At 40.4% G+C, this 13,335-nt stretch overlaps 1 protein-coding gene across 3 annotated transcripts; it reads left to right on the top strand.

Annotated features, from left to right (window-relative positions):
- The first annotated feature begins 1,056 nt into the window (after positions 1-1,056).
- pank4 (pantothenate kinase 4 (inactive)) lies at positions 1,057-11,880 on the top strand. Of its 3 annotated transcripts, XR_003832332.1 has the most exons (21): positions 1,057-1,254; positions 1,704-1,786; positions 2,013-2,221; positions 2,649-2,832; positions 3,521-3,613; positions 3,696-3,849; positions 4,296-4,477; positions 4,657-4,738; positions 5,268-5,368; positions 5,610-5,615; positions 6,334-6,489; positions 6,865-6,977; positions 8,350-8,437; positions 8,622-8,773; positions 9,173-9,228; positions 9,346-9,395; positions 9,579-9,683; positions 9,768-9,868; positions 10,047-10,115; positions 10,296-10,604; positions 10,734-11,880. XR_003832332.1 is itself a non-coding variant. In XM_029432513.1 (20 exons), the coding sequence occupies exons 1-20, from the start codon at positions 1,131-1,133 to the stop codon at positions 10,537-10,539; spliced, it is 2,352 nt and encodes a 783-aa protein (XP_029288373.1). In that variant the 5' UTR covers positions 1,057-1,130; the 3' UTR covers positions 10,540-11,880. The 3 variants fall into 3 exon arrangements, 2 of the variants coding, with proteins under 2 accessions (XP_029288373.1, XP_029288374.1); XM_029432513.1 differs by having other exon boundaries at positions 10,296-11,880; XM_029432514.1 differs by lacking the exon at positions 5,610-5,615 and having other exon boundaries at positions 1,059-1,254; positions 10,296-11,880.
- Positions 11,881-13,335: the final 1,455 nt, after the last annotated feature.

The following is a 13,335-nucleotide window of genomic DNA, read 5'->3' as shown; positions in this document are numbered from 1 at the left end:
ATAGTCTTGAATAAAAAACATCAACTAATTCTTGAGCCGTGTCATTTCTTCCTTTACACTACAAGTGAACAACCTCATCTGAATGCAACGACAATGCAGGGATTACATTATTTATTGGGCAAATGTAACAAGATTGCAATGTGTTGTATGGCTGTTGATAGTGTCTCCATCCCTCAGTGTGTCGTCAACACAGAGGGCACTTTATCTTTCTATTATGGCAAAGCACTACCCTCTAGTGCTTAGTTTATGTAAGGGCCATTGAACACATGCATAGCTGATTTACTCTATTTATTTAATTTAAATTAAAATAAAGTTTTCTATTTTGTTTTCCCCTTTAGTAGCTTTAAGGTTAGTAAAACAAACATCTTATTTCAGTATCACATATTTTTTATTGAAGCTTTATGTTGGGTGAAATAGGCAATTTAAACCCAAGACTTTATATTTTTCAATCAAATATGTTACAGATCGTGTGCATCATTTCTACAAACAAACAACCTGACATATTCAGTACTTCTGTAAACTTTGGGAACGCTGCTGGAATTAAACAATCAAGTTCAGCAGGCTTCAAGTGTGGCTGCACAGCAGACGTTCTGACATGAAATGAGCTACTGCTTGTGAAAGAGTTAATGTTTAAGAGTCAAAACAACTCAGCTACAATAATACTAATTCTCTCTAATACTCTCTAAGTCCTGTTTCAGAAGCCAAAACCTAAATAAGTCTATAACATTGTTTAGGTGGAGGCTTCAAATAAGCCCAGGTGGTTTATGCCTCTTCCTGCACTGTATATTATTTATTATATTTATTATGTTTGTGTATTTTTACATTGAGCAAATAAACTTAAACTAAACTGAAGTGGTTTATTGAAAACAGTTTGTTTTCTATCTAAGAAAAGGTTATATGCTTTGCATTTATAATAGTATGAGCACATTGACAACAATAAGAGAATAAATGTACAAATGTTTTTATATACTGCACCTACTAGGGCCTACACCTCAAATACCCACAATATTGCAGTTTCTAATATTGTTTACAGGAAACTCACGCGCCTCACAGTGAACGTGGATGCTGATAGGACGTCGAGGGGCGCGCACGTACGCACGTACGCACGCAGCGTCAGATCGTTCCCAACCATGGCGGAATTTGCTCGACTTGACAGCAGCTCAAGTACTCATACGATGGATAAAAGCATTACTCTTCCGCCAGACGAAATATTCCGCAATTTGGAAAACGCAAAGCGATTTGCAATAGACATAGGTACCTGGGAATATCATTTTAATCTTCTTCTTTTCTGTCACTTTTGCGCAAATGTAGCTAATCTCCAGCTTTGCCGCAGCCTGATTCTATGAAAACACATGACTTTAAGTGAAAGTAAACAAGACAAAGCTAACGTTAGCCGCTTGAATTCATGTCTAAATTGAGTTTGTTTGCCAGGAAGTCTGTTTGCCTTGAAGGTGGAAGTCTCATGAGGCTTCAGGATTATCTTTATCTGACAAAAGGGATGTCTGCCAAACAAATCTGGCCAACTTTTCAAGTGCAGCAGCGTTGATGTTAGCTGCTAGCTAGCTAACCTGTGTTAAGGTTTCTGTCGTCTCTGTTTAGATATCTAGCTTTTGCCACTTGTTTAACGCATAGGTTTGACTGCTAGCTTCTGCTGTGTGACGGGTTTGTTATCGGACATTGTCCATGCTGTTTGGCTTGAACAGGTGGATCTCTCACAAAGCTCGCCTACTACTCAACTGTGCAACACAAGGTGGCCAAAGTACGATCTTTCGACCACACCACAAAGGTAATGACTTGTTTTACACTAGTTTCTGTACAAGCTGTGGTGTCCTCATATCGTGCCATGTTTTACCACATCCCATAAAACTGCATTCTAGCCTGCTTTTGTTTATGCCACAATACCTCCACCAACATATGCTAGCTAAATCAACAAGACAACAATGTCAATAACGGGACATAATGAAGCATTCACCCTTTTTTCTTTTGAGTTTCCATCTCATCTGTGTCCCCAGGAGGCTACCAGTGACAATCTCTATGAAATATCCGTGCAGGAAGAGGTCACTGCACGCCTGCACTTTATCAAGTTTGAAAATGCCTACATTGAAACATGCTTGGACTTCATCAAAGACCACCTGGTCAACACGGACACCAAAGTTATCAAAGCCACAGGTGGAGGGGCGCACAAGTTCAAAGAACTCATTGAGAGGAAACTCGGACTCAAGTGAGTATACATGCAGACCAGCTGTGAAAGGTATCTGTTGTTGCTCTACTGTAGACAATGCATGTACAAACTAAAAGAGGAAAGGGAGGCAAGTATCTGGCACATCTCCAATGACTTCAGTTGAAATGAACTCTGCCCTTGATGTAACTGATTGACACACACAAAGCAATATCCTGTCCTCTTCCTGTGACCACTACCCACTTTACTGTGATAAAGACTGTTCTGGAAAATATCTATTGCAGCACTTTGTTTGCTAACCATCATCGAGTGAGAGCAACAGAGCTTTGACATCACGGTTGACTTCCTGTGTTCTGCACATTAAGAACCATATGCTGTCTTTCCAGCTAAACGTTAGTCTGATAAATCCCCTCAAAGGGGGAACGATTGTTTCAATCTAATGGACTCTTTATGTGCTGCGTTGTGGCAGAGTGGACAAAGAAGATGAGATGACCTGCCTCATCAAGGGCTGTAACTTTGTGCTGAGGAACATACCCCACGAGGCTTTCGTGTTCGCCAAGCACGCCGACTCAGAGTTCCGCTTTCAGACGACTCAGCCTGACATCTTCCCCTACCTGCTCGTAAACATCGGCTCTGGCGTGTCCATAGTCAAGGTAATAACCGATGGATAAAGGTTTGTCAGTGGTTTAGAAACGTAGATCTCAGCTGACATGTCGAGTAGTCCATTTGTTATTTTGATAATCCATTAATTGTTTAAGTCATTTATACAAAGACGGCTCATCAAAGATGTATTTGTATCAGCGTAGATATTGTCTTGAATACATCTTTACATAGTCTGTGCACAACACTTCATTGTTTATATTCATATATTTTATATACATGTATCTTGTTGGCAGGAAAGCAAATCAAAACAGTCGACAGTGTGCATCAGTCGGTGCATATCTTTGTTGCAATTCTTTGATGATTAACGTAGAAAATTGTCAAATATTTCTTTAATCCTTTGCTCCAAAGATCCGTCATCAGTTTGGCTCAACAGACAGTTTGTGCTTGTTGTGTCGTGTTTTGTTTTAAGTGATGTATCCCATGTGTTCTTCTTTTATTGCTATTTTATTGTGTCTGCATTTGCACCTCTGAAAATGAGGGTTCTCCCCCAAATGTGTTTTCTGTGTTTTTAAATACAAAGAAAGAGGACACACACATTTTAAATGAAATGTCTACATTTGACTGCGAGTCGTGTGTATTATGTTAAAATGCCTGACGTTTGTATTAACCCGGGTCTTCTGCTCTCACTACATTCGATTCACACGACAGTGAACTTCTCGCTCTCTCCCTCTTCGACAGGTTGAATCGGAGGACACATTTGAGCGGATAGGAGGAAGCTCAATCGGCGGAGGGACGTTCTGGGGCCTCGGAGCCTTGCTCACAAAAACAAAGGTATCCAAAATAAGTTGCTCTAGTTTAACCGTCGGACTGTAATCGCTGTCGGCTTCTCATTGTACCCTTTTCTCTCCCGTAGAGATTTGACGAGTTGCTACAAATGGCCTCGAAAGGGCAGCACACAAGCGTGGACATGCTGGTGAAAGATATCTACGGAGGATCTTACGGGTGTTTGGGTTTGACTGGAGATCTTATTGCGAGCAGTTTTGGAAAGTCTGCTACTGCTGACAAAGGTGACGCATACATGTAAAGTTAGTGTAATAAGACTGCACAGACAAACTTTATGAAAGGGTTTGTAGAGTTCATTCAATTGATTGAGTTTCGCTTTAAGTGTAAATAAAATGAGAAAGATATCCAGAGCATGTTTCATAGTCTCTGTGATGTGTTAATATTTTCCAGTTTTATTGCAACACTTGATTTGGACGTGAGCTGATGACCTCTGGCCCGGTTCCGAAACAGCTTCGCTCTCTCCACGTGCTGTGTTTTTTTATTACCAGACACTTCAAAGCAAATGTAAAGCAAGTTATGAATATAAATATGGAACAGGATTTTGATATCTTCCTAATTGAAATCTAATTTCGACGACTGAAAGAGTTCTGAGTAACTAAATGTCTCGTTTGGTTTTGTGATGTGGATATTTGACCTGTTGCATGTTTTGTATAACTCTTCTGAATTGTAGAGTTTTCTAAAGAAGACATGGCCAAGAGCTTACTCCATATGATCAGCAACGACATCGGACAGCTGGCCTGTCTGTATGCCAAGCTCCACAACCTGTCCCGAGTGTACTTTGGAGGCTTCTTCATTAGAGGACACCCGGTCACCATGCACACAATCACCTACAGCATTAACTTCTTCACCAAGGCAAGGCCTCTTCCTCTGCTCACCCAAAACCAAACTATCCACCTTACAAAGTGTCTTGGTCCTCCTTTTCCCGTTTCCTTATCGCCGATGTATCTCAGTTTAGTCCTGAACTTTGTTATCAGCTGAACTTGTAAGTGTTTCACCTACAACCCAGATTTCTGTTTTTATTTTTGTTGCAGGGTGAAGTTCAGGCCTTGTTCCTCAGACATGAAGGTTATCTCGGAGCCATTGGAGCATTTCTTAAAGGAGCAGAGGAGGACAGTAAGGAAAAACACACAAATGCTTATTTATTTCATTATTGTTATTCTGTTATACTCAATCATTTTTGTATATATTGATAAATATTAGACTGACAGTATATGAAGAAAAAAATATTTCACTAATTACTGTAATTTTCACACATTATTTAAGTCATATATATATATATATTTTTTTTAATATATATTTCTATATATATTTTAGAATTTTTATATATATATATATATATATATGTGTGTGTATATATGTGTGTGTATGTATATATATATATGTATATATATATATATATATATATATATATATATATATATATATATATATATATATATATATATATATATATATATATAATATAATATTATATATATATATATATATAATATAATATATATATATATATATATATATATATATATATATATATATTATACTACTACTACTACTACTACTTGGCCCTATATATTTTAAAATACTAACCTTATGCACATTATTTTAAACCATAAATATATAATTGCATCTTGTACCCCTTTAGATCCAAACCAGTACAGTTGGGGTGAGAATTATGCGGGAAGCTCCGGCCTGATGAGCGTTTCTCCAGATATGAATCCCATGCAACGTGCACGTAGTGGAACGGTGAGTCTGCAGAGGAAGCAGCGGGTGAAGCTGTGTCATGCACCACAAAGTGCCACTTAAACCGTGCAACTCTTTTCACTATGCTGCCGGTTCATTGGTCCTTATTTCACTTTTAAATCTTCTTTTGGTTGCACCATCACCGCTGTCCTCGTTGAATCCATGAACATACAAAGACATTCATTAATCTTTCTTTTCATTTCCTCTCCACACACTCCTCTGTCTACCTAACCCTCTCCTTCAGTTTTCCGTAAGTATCTCGTCTGCTTCCCTTGTGTGCTCTGGTTTGATGCCATGTGGCTCCTGCTCACAGCGCCGTGTCCTCTAGCTGTAGACGCTTCAGTGTTTCATGTTTCAGTGTCATTCACTCTGTTCACTGCAGGTTTTTATTAGCTTAGCTCTGGTTTTTCTTAAGATCTTGCTGCTGTTTTGGGTGAAATCAAGAAGTGTTTTACAGCCACTTTGCTTTTTGGTTCCTCGGTGTGATGCTTTGAGCATGCAGGCCTCCGTAGAGCTTCAGCAGCCGTTAACCTCTGTTAACATTAGACGCACTTGAATCCACTCGCACCACTGAAATCCCTGCCTTTTGTTTGCTGCTTAGTTTTCATTAGTGCAAAGTGTGATGCAGGACCGCAAATGAAATATTAGCTCATCTTTGGTGACTTGGCACTCAGGAATCCTTCTATCGATGTCGTTTGTTCTCTAATGGACTATTGATTGTGTCCCACAATTAATGAATCTGCTGGCTTCCACTAGCTTGTAGTTGTAAATCTTGCTAGAACATTCCCTGTTTCTTCCTTTCTGCTTTATTTTGTTGTCCAAATAAATAAATAAAATCCGAACACGAGTGAAACCTACCAGGGTGAATATTCAGTCAGCTGGAGTAGGCTTTGACGAGCTGGAACTTGAGCAGTCTGAGTTCATGTGCAAGACAGACGAATCTTCTCTGTGTCTTTGTTGTGTTCTAGTTTGACATGTTGGAGATGGACCGCCTGGAGAGGAAGCTGGTGAATCTGCCGCTGCTGCAGGACGCTTCATCTTATATTCCCGACACCGTGGACCTCATAGAGGACGCTCCGGCCCGCGAATACTGGCTCTTCTGCTTCGAGGAGGCGCTAGACGGGGTAGGATGGCGGTTCATGTTTCGGAAAATACAATAGCAGAGTCTGAAATGACAACGTGTCGTTTGAACTTTAATCTCCGCCCCCTGCTCTGGACGACATGGTGGCTTAAGGAAGAAGCTCTTTGAGATGAGATGTTGCATTTACGATTGATCGCTTACAGTAAAGTGTTTTTGCAATCAAGCTACATTAATTTTGCGGCATACAAAAGTTTGATATCACCTCACGTCATCTATGTTCAGTTAACCCCGACATCACTGACACTAAATAAGACCAGAAACGCTACATTTGGTGTTTTACGAGTCAGCTTTTCATATGAATTGTGTGGCAGAGGTTGTGAACGTGGCTGATTTTAATGCTCTTGTTTCTTCGGAGCAGGTGGTTAAGAGAGCCGTAGCGAGCCAGCCTGACATGCCGGAGGCCGCCGAGCGAGCCGAGAAGTTCCGTCAGAAATACAGACACAAGCTTCAGACCCTCCGCCACCAGCCTTTGTGAGGACTGCGTTTGTTTCTTTGCATACAACATGTTTCTGTTTGATCCAGAAGTTGCTTTTAGTAAATTCAACCTCAAGTCTTTTCTTCAACGTCTGCTTTAGTTTCATGTTTTCACACCTGCTGTAATACAAAAGGGAAGTTTCTTTACTGGTTCAGTTTTTAGGGGTCGGGTGCAGCGCAGTGTTCTGTGTGTCGATCAAACTGCAGAGATATCAGTAGGGTTGTAACGGTATGATAGAAATATCACAGTATATGGTATATATTTGTATATATTATTATTATTATTATTATTATTATTATTATAATAATAATAACAATAATATATTATTATTAATAATAATAATAATAATAATTTTATTAGAAATAATAATTAATTATGGTTATTATTATGAATAACAGTAATATTGATATTATTATTAATAATTTATTATTATTAGTAGTAATAATACTTTTATTAATAATAAGAATACATTATTATTATTAACAATAATATTTATATTATTATTGATCATTTATTATTATTATTATTAATAATAATATTTGTATTAGTAGTAATAATAATAATAATAATAATGTTAATAATAATACACTATGGTTATTATTATTAATAACAATAATATTTATATTATTATTAAGAATAATTGTATTATTATTAATAACAATAATATTTTTATTATTAATGCTACATTATTATTATTATTAACAGTAATAATAATTATATTAATAATAAGAATACATTATTATTAATAGTAATAATAATTGTATTAATAAGAATACATTATTATTAATAGTAATAATAATTGTATTAATAATAAGAATACATTATTATTAATAGTAATAATTATATTAATAATAAGAATACATTATTATTAGTTACAATGATCCTTAAAGGAATGAGATCAACATTTTATTAAACAAAAATTAAAACCTTTTATTTAAAAACAAAACAAACATGTTGGCAGCACTATAGCATGTTAAATTAACTACTGCATGAAAAATAAACAACAAATATTGTCCTTTCATTATTGACAGTTAACATGTGCTCCTGTCTGTAACTTTAACTCACACACACTTATTTCAGGTTTTTTACCTTAAATCAGCAAATATCCACGATATGATATCTGCTTCCTTCCTGCGCTGTCCTGTGACTGTGATACTGTTATTCCTTTACGACCCTAGATATCAGAACAATGTAAGCTGTCAAACAAACCGAGCAAGACCTTTAGAAACCAGATCTGCATGTCCTACAGAGTTCGAAAAGGTTTTTCGTGTGAAAGCATGTGTAAAGTACGACGCATCGACTGCACCGGCCCCGTTGTGTGTTTGTTTTTCTCTCCGGCTAATGTAGAGTGCTTCTCTTTTCACCTAGTGCTTATGGATCCCTCACTGTCAGAAGTCTGTTAGACACGAGGGAACACTGTTTAAATGAGTTCAACTTTCCTGATCCCTACTCCAAGGTCTGAACTCTATCAACCTTTTATTCTGTGTTTGTCTTCGTCCAGCTGCTGTGGCCCTCACTGATCGCATTATGTTTTCATTCAGTCACAATTTATTTACCTCACCAAACATATTCTCACAATCACATTTTCTCACGTCTCTGAATGCTTCGGATTACTGCATCATATCTGTGTTCTGGTGAAGATCAAGCAGACGGAGAATGACATGGCTCTGAAGTACTACCAGAAGGCAGTGAAGTCCTTGGAGGAGTTGAGCTGGGAGCAGAGGCAGTTTGCTCTGGTCAGGGGCGTCCTGGCTGGCAACGTCTTCGACTGGGGAGCCAAGGCCGTGTCCGAGTGAGTAGAGTAAATGGATTTATACCCCGTGAGCAGCGCAGTGTGGGGACTGGGAGAGGCTCGGGTTGCATGTCTCGTACTCTCGTGCTTCCAAGAACAGATTTAGTTATGAGCCTTTTAATGTTAATTCATTTGATACAAAACAAGTCGAGGATGTTCTCCAGCGCTGAACATGGAGTTTCTCCTGCTGTGGTGGTATCACATGTTCTATAAGTTCACCTCGCTGCAGGATGGACCTTCATCCCAAGGATTCTGTAACATGTTTCTGTTGCTCTCTGAAGCTTCGAGCCCGTTCTCAGAGAGTCACAGGAATGCATCGTCTGCTGAATTGAAACATGTTTGGTGTTGTGATTTTCACACTGTCTTACTTTTGCTTATTTTTGTTTTGATGTCGTGCAGCGTCCTCGAATCTGATCCCGAGTTCGGCTTCGAGCAGGCTAAACGACAGTTGGAAGGTTTCCAAGTATTTCTCTTTCCCTTCTTGAACGTTGTCGTTGGATATTGAGGGAGGTTCTGGAACGACTCGGTCGATCCTCAGACTGATTTCTTTCTGTTCTTCTTTTCCTCCTCAGAGCGGCCGTGGCTTGTTGATTCCTACGACCAGTGGTTCGAGAGACTAAAGGTCAGACTCTTTCTCTTCATCGTAGCATTGTTGGTGGGAGGTTTTATCAAAAGCGGTCAGCACGAAGAGAAAAGCACAGCTCCTTGGCGCTCTGTAATACCTCCTTTACTCGCGATCATGTGTCTGTGATGTGTGTGCTCTTTAAGATTTGTGCTTACGATCCCTCCTGGTTTTGTCTTGCAGGGTCCTCCTCACAAGTGTGCCTTGTTTTTCGTAGATAATAGTGGAGTAGACATCATTCTAGGGGTGATGCCTTTTGTCAGAGAGCTTCTCTCTCGAGGAACAGAGGTGAGGAACTATAACGCCATCATTTCAATAATAACTTGTTTGATTAAAAATGCTAACGCGACTCTTCTCTCCGTCTGCCCTCAGGTTGTGTTGGCCAGCAACTCCGGTCCGGCTTTAAACGACGTAACGAACGGGGAACTGCAGATATTGACCGAAAGCATCGCTGCTATGGATCCAGTGATTCAGTGAGCATTCATGGGATGTAACCTGTACAACATGAGACCACAGCTGATGATCTGCTATCACACAGAAAGCTTCTCTTTCCCGAGTAGCTTTCTAAGACGCAGTTTTCTGTCTGGTTTCATGATTTCACACGTAGAAAGCTTTTAGAACGTTTGGTGACCTGCGGTGTGTTTGTTGCAGCGCCGGTCTGACGGAGGACAGGCTGACGTTGGTTCAGAGTGGCTCCAGTTCACCCTGCCTGGATCTGAGGTTGGTTTTTAAAAGGGAGTGCTGCTGCTCGCAGTTATCACCCTGGAGTGGAAGAGTCGAGTTTAGGCTGCACATTTGCACTGTTTAAAAGCCGGAGATGTAACCCCCCGGGGAAGAGTTTGTAAGATGTACTCTGTTAAAAGCAAAAACACTGTGCTCTCCGTCTCTGCCCTTTCCCAGCCGTCTGGACAAAGTGCTGGCGATGGTGGTGCGGGAGCGGAAGATCGACCTGGTGATCATCGAAGGAATGGGCCGAGCCATTCACACCAACTACTACGCCATGCTCAGCTGCGAGAGCCTCAAAATGGCCGTCATAAAGAACTCGTGGCTGGCCGACCGTCTGGGAGGAAAGCTGTTCAGCGTGGTCTTCAAGTACGAGGTACCGGCTCCCGACCTCCACTGTGAGGCGCTGACGCCCTCATGAGCGACAGAACCCGCGTCGGAGCGGAACGTCGGAAATCGAGCAACCGGAACGGATTAGCTCTGAATGTAAGATGGTCGTAGACCGCCACTAAGTGAACGACTGATTGGATGACTAATTATAAAATAGAGGTGATCGTTAATTGGGAGGTTTTACATTTCGTTTTAAAACATTGTTGATTTTAACGCTGGTTTCAGGTCTCTGTCCAATAACCCTGTAAGATCAGTTCATTTGCTGCAATCATCACTGACTGACATTATCCAGTGTTTCCATGTGACGTCATCGCCGGCCGTGTTCGGTGAACGGATCAAGATCAATGAAAAACCTGCATTTAATTTAGCATCTGTCGTGGACATGCTGCCAACGCTGTGCAGACGTGAGCCGAGGATCCTGCGGCTGGTGTGTGTTCGAGCCGCAGGACTCATTACAGCTTTGAGCTGAAACACTTTTTACACAAAGTGTATTTAATGTGCCTTGAGGCCGATGTGATGAAAGCATCATTCACTCGCATTGCTTTTAATTCCCGTCGGAGGTAAAGTACAACACAAATATATACTTTCTTTCCCAGCAGTCTCACGTCAAAGACCCCTTTTTTCTTTCATGTTTTATTACTGCCAGTGAATGAATTGAGATTAAGAAATGAATCCTTGTGAAGATGACATCAGGGGAAATGTTTGAGCACTTTGTCACAAAGAGAATGAGTCGTGTTCTTCCACGAGGTGGCAGTATTCTACTGTGTTTGTAAAGCCATTACTTCTCAAATCTTTACGAAGGTGCTTGGTGTCACAGTTAACGCTGCATATTTCAGGTTAAATATAGATTCAAACGGTTTTAATGGTCAAAGCATCACATCTTGTCACGCAGCCGGCCAGGGAGTGACCGTAGTCACCTGGCATGTGCAAACTGTAATCCTGTAGACGCTGTTAAAGAAAGAAAAGAAATGCAATAATTCTGCAGCAGAGTTGGAAACATCAAACACTGTGTGATTGTGAAGTGGCAGACTGTTGGTGACTTCATCGTTGTAGGATTTTAAAAGCCTTGCCTTGGTGTGAACATGTTTCCTAAAGTTACTCACATCGCAATATTGTATTTGTCATATGTACATACTGTATATGTTATATACAAGTGTGTGTGTGTGTGTCTGTCTGTCTGTCTCTGTGTGTGTGTGTCTGTGTCTCTGTGTGTGTGTCTGTCTGTCTCTGTGTCTCTGTGTGTGTATGCGTTTGTGTGTCTGTCTCTCTGTGTGTGTGTCACACAAATTTGCATCATTTCAGTTAAACACACCAAGCACACTTTTGTGTTCTCTCTTGACAATCGATTTTAATTAAATGGTGGAAACCTGTATTTTATTCCTTTTTGTGTGTGTGTTTATGGCTGCATGTGTCGGGGGAGTTTGCAGCCGTGCAGAATAAGAGGAGCTGAAAGTTGTCTCGTATATAAAATAAAAAAAAGAAAACCCCAACCTGCTCCTGGCGGTAAAAAGGCTCGACACCCTGGAATGTGCTGGTTGATGCCTGCTGAGGAGCTGTGGGCTGATAATGCATGAGGAGGCCTGGCAGGGGGTCCTCCCGCTTTTCCTATTCCTCATCACTCTGACTGCCAAAACACACACACACACACACCAGTTCTGCATGGCACCCTCATGGGTTTAGCGACATCTATGTATAACATGTAAGCTCTGCCCTGGTTTTGTGTCTGCGTGTTGTTACTTACTGTTTCTCAGCACACTCATGGACTCATTACGAGACGAAGGACCCCCGAAGAGACGCAAGACGATTACAAACGTTTGCAGTCGTTTTGCGTTTCCCAGAAGTCTCAGGTGCTGCACAAGAACGTCAGTATTCAGTTCACATCCACACTGACACTCTGCATAAATACTTCCCCTTTTAAATGCACAGAGCACGTGAGCAGGCACAAAGTTACAGTTCAACAGACTCTCTCTGCAGCTGCAGTGGGACAAACCGCTCCTTGCATTGCTTTTCACTATAACTTTCCAATTACAGGCAAGTCTCACAACACTGTGATACCCCCGGCCCTGAGAAAACAGTGCAGCATTGACTGTAACTGTTTGCATAACACTAATTACTGTAGTTACAGTAAACAATGATTTCAAAAGAGGGTTTTTTTTCACCTCGAGCTTTGAATTCAACACCAGCTGAACCTTTTGTGGATTCAGAGTAACAATAACATCAATTTGATTGGTCATGTGACCTGAAACATACAATACGGTACTTGTGTGTATCGCCTCTTTTTAGATACATGTAAATACGATATGTTAATCTTGTCCTGGGTCATTTGTAGGAGCTTTCTCCTTACAAATGTTATTCTTAATGTGTTATACGGGTGGAGCTTACTGCACTGGGACGTTCAGATAATGTCAGGTGTGAGAGTCAAAATGCTTAAACGGCCTTTAAAAATACACATTCCTCTCTTTCTGCAGTATCTATTTCAGTGCTGAGGTTGATGTTATTAACATTAACTCGCGAGACGCAGCAACCCCGGGGTTTCAGCAGGTTCGGTCCGGTTGCTGCATGTTCCATCACTTCCAGATGGCTTTCGATTATCCTCACACCAATTTATAATCCTGCTTTGTTTATTTTCCTCTATCTTAAATATGTGGATTTATTTGTACCATGTCAGAATTTGAAGTAATGTTTTTGTTTTTAATTGAGCTACTCCACAATGTTTCCTCGTAAGGTTGGGATTCACTGATCTATTGAAACAAACTCCCCCCGTCTGCCTGTCCAATGGAGAATAACTGGGTTACCTGCAGCTCCTGATCGTACCTGGCGATGCTGC

Source organism: Cottoperca gobio, chromosome 5 (assembly GCF_900634415.1).
Source record: "Cottoperca gobio chromosome 5, fCotGob3.1, whole genome shotgun sequence".
NCBI lineage: Eukaryota > Metazoa > Chordata > Actinopteri > Perciformes > Bovichtidae > Cottoperca > Cottoperca gobio.
The sequence above is the reverse complement of the archived record's forward strand: the minus strand, read 5'-3'. Positions and strand labels throughout refer to the sequence as shown.

Coding starts and splice junctions, on each gene's coding strand:
- pank4 (XM_029432513.1), top strand. CDS start 1,131: ATGGCGGAATTTGCTCGACTTGACAGCAGCTCAAGTACTCATACGATG. Junction 9,396..9,578: donor AGTGGTTCGAGAGACTAAAG/GTCAGACTCTTT, acceptor TTTGTCTTGCAG/GGTCCTCCTCACAAGTGTGC. Junction 10,116..10,295: donor TCACCCTGCCTGGATCTGAG/GTTGGTTTTTAA, acceptor GCCCTTTCCCAG/CCGTCTGGACAAAGTGCTGG.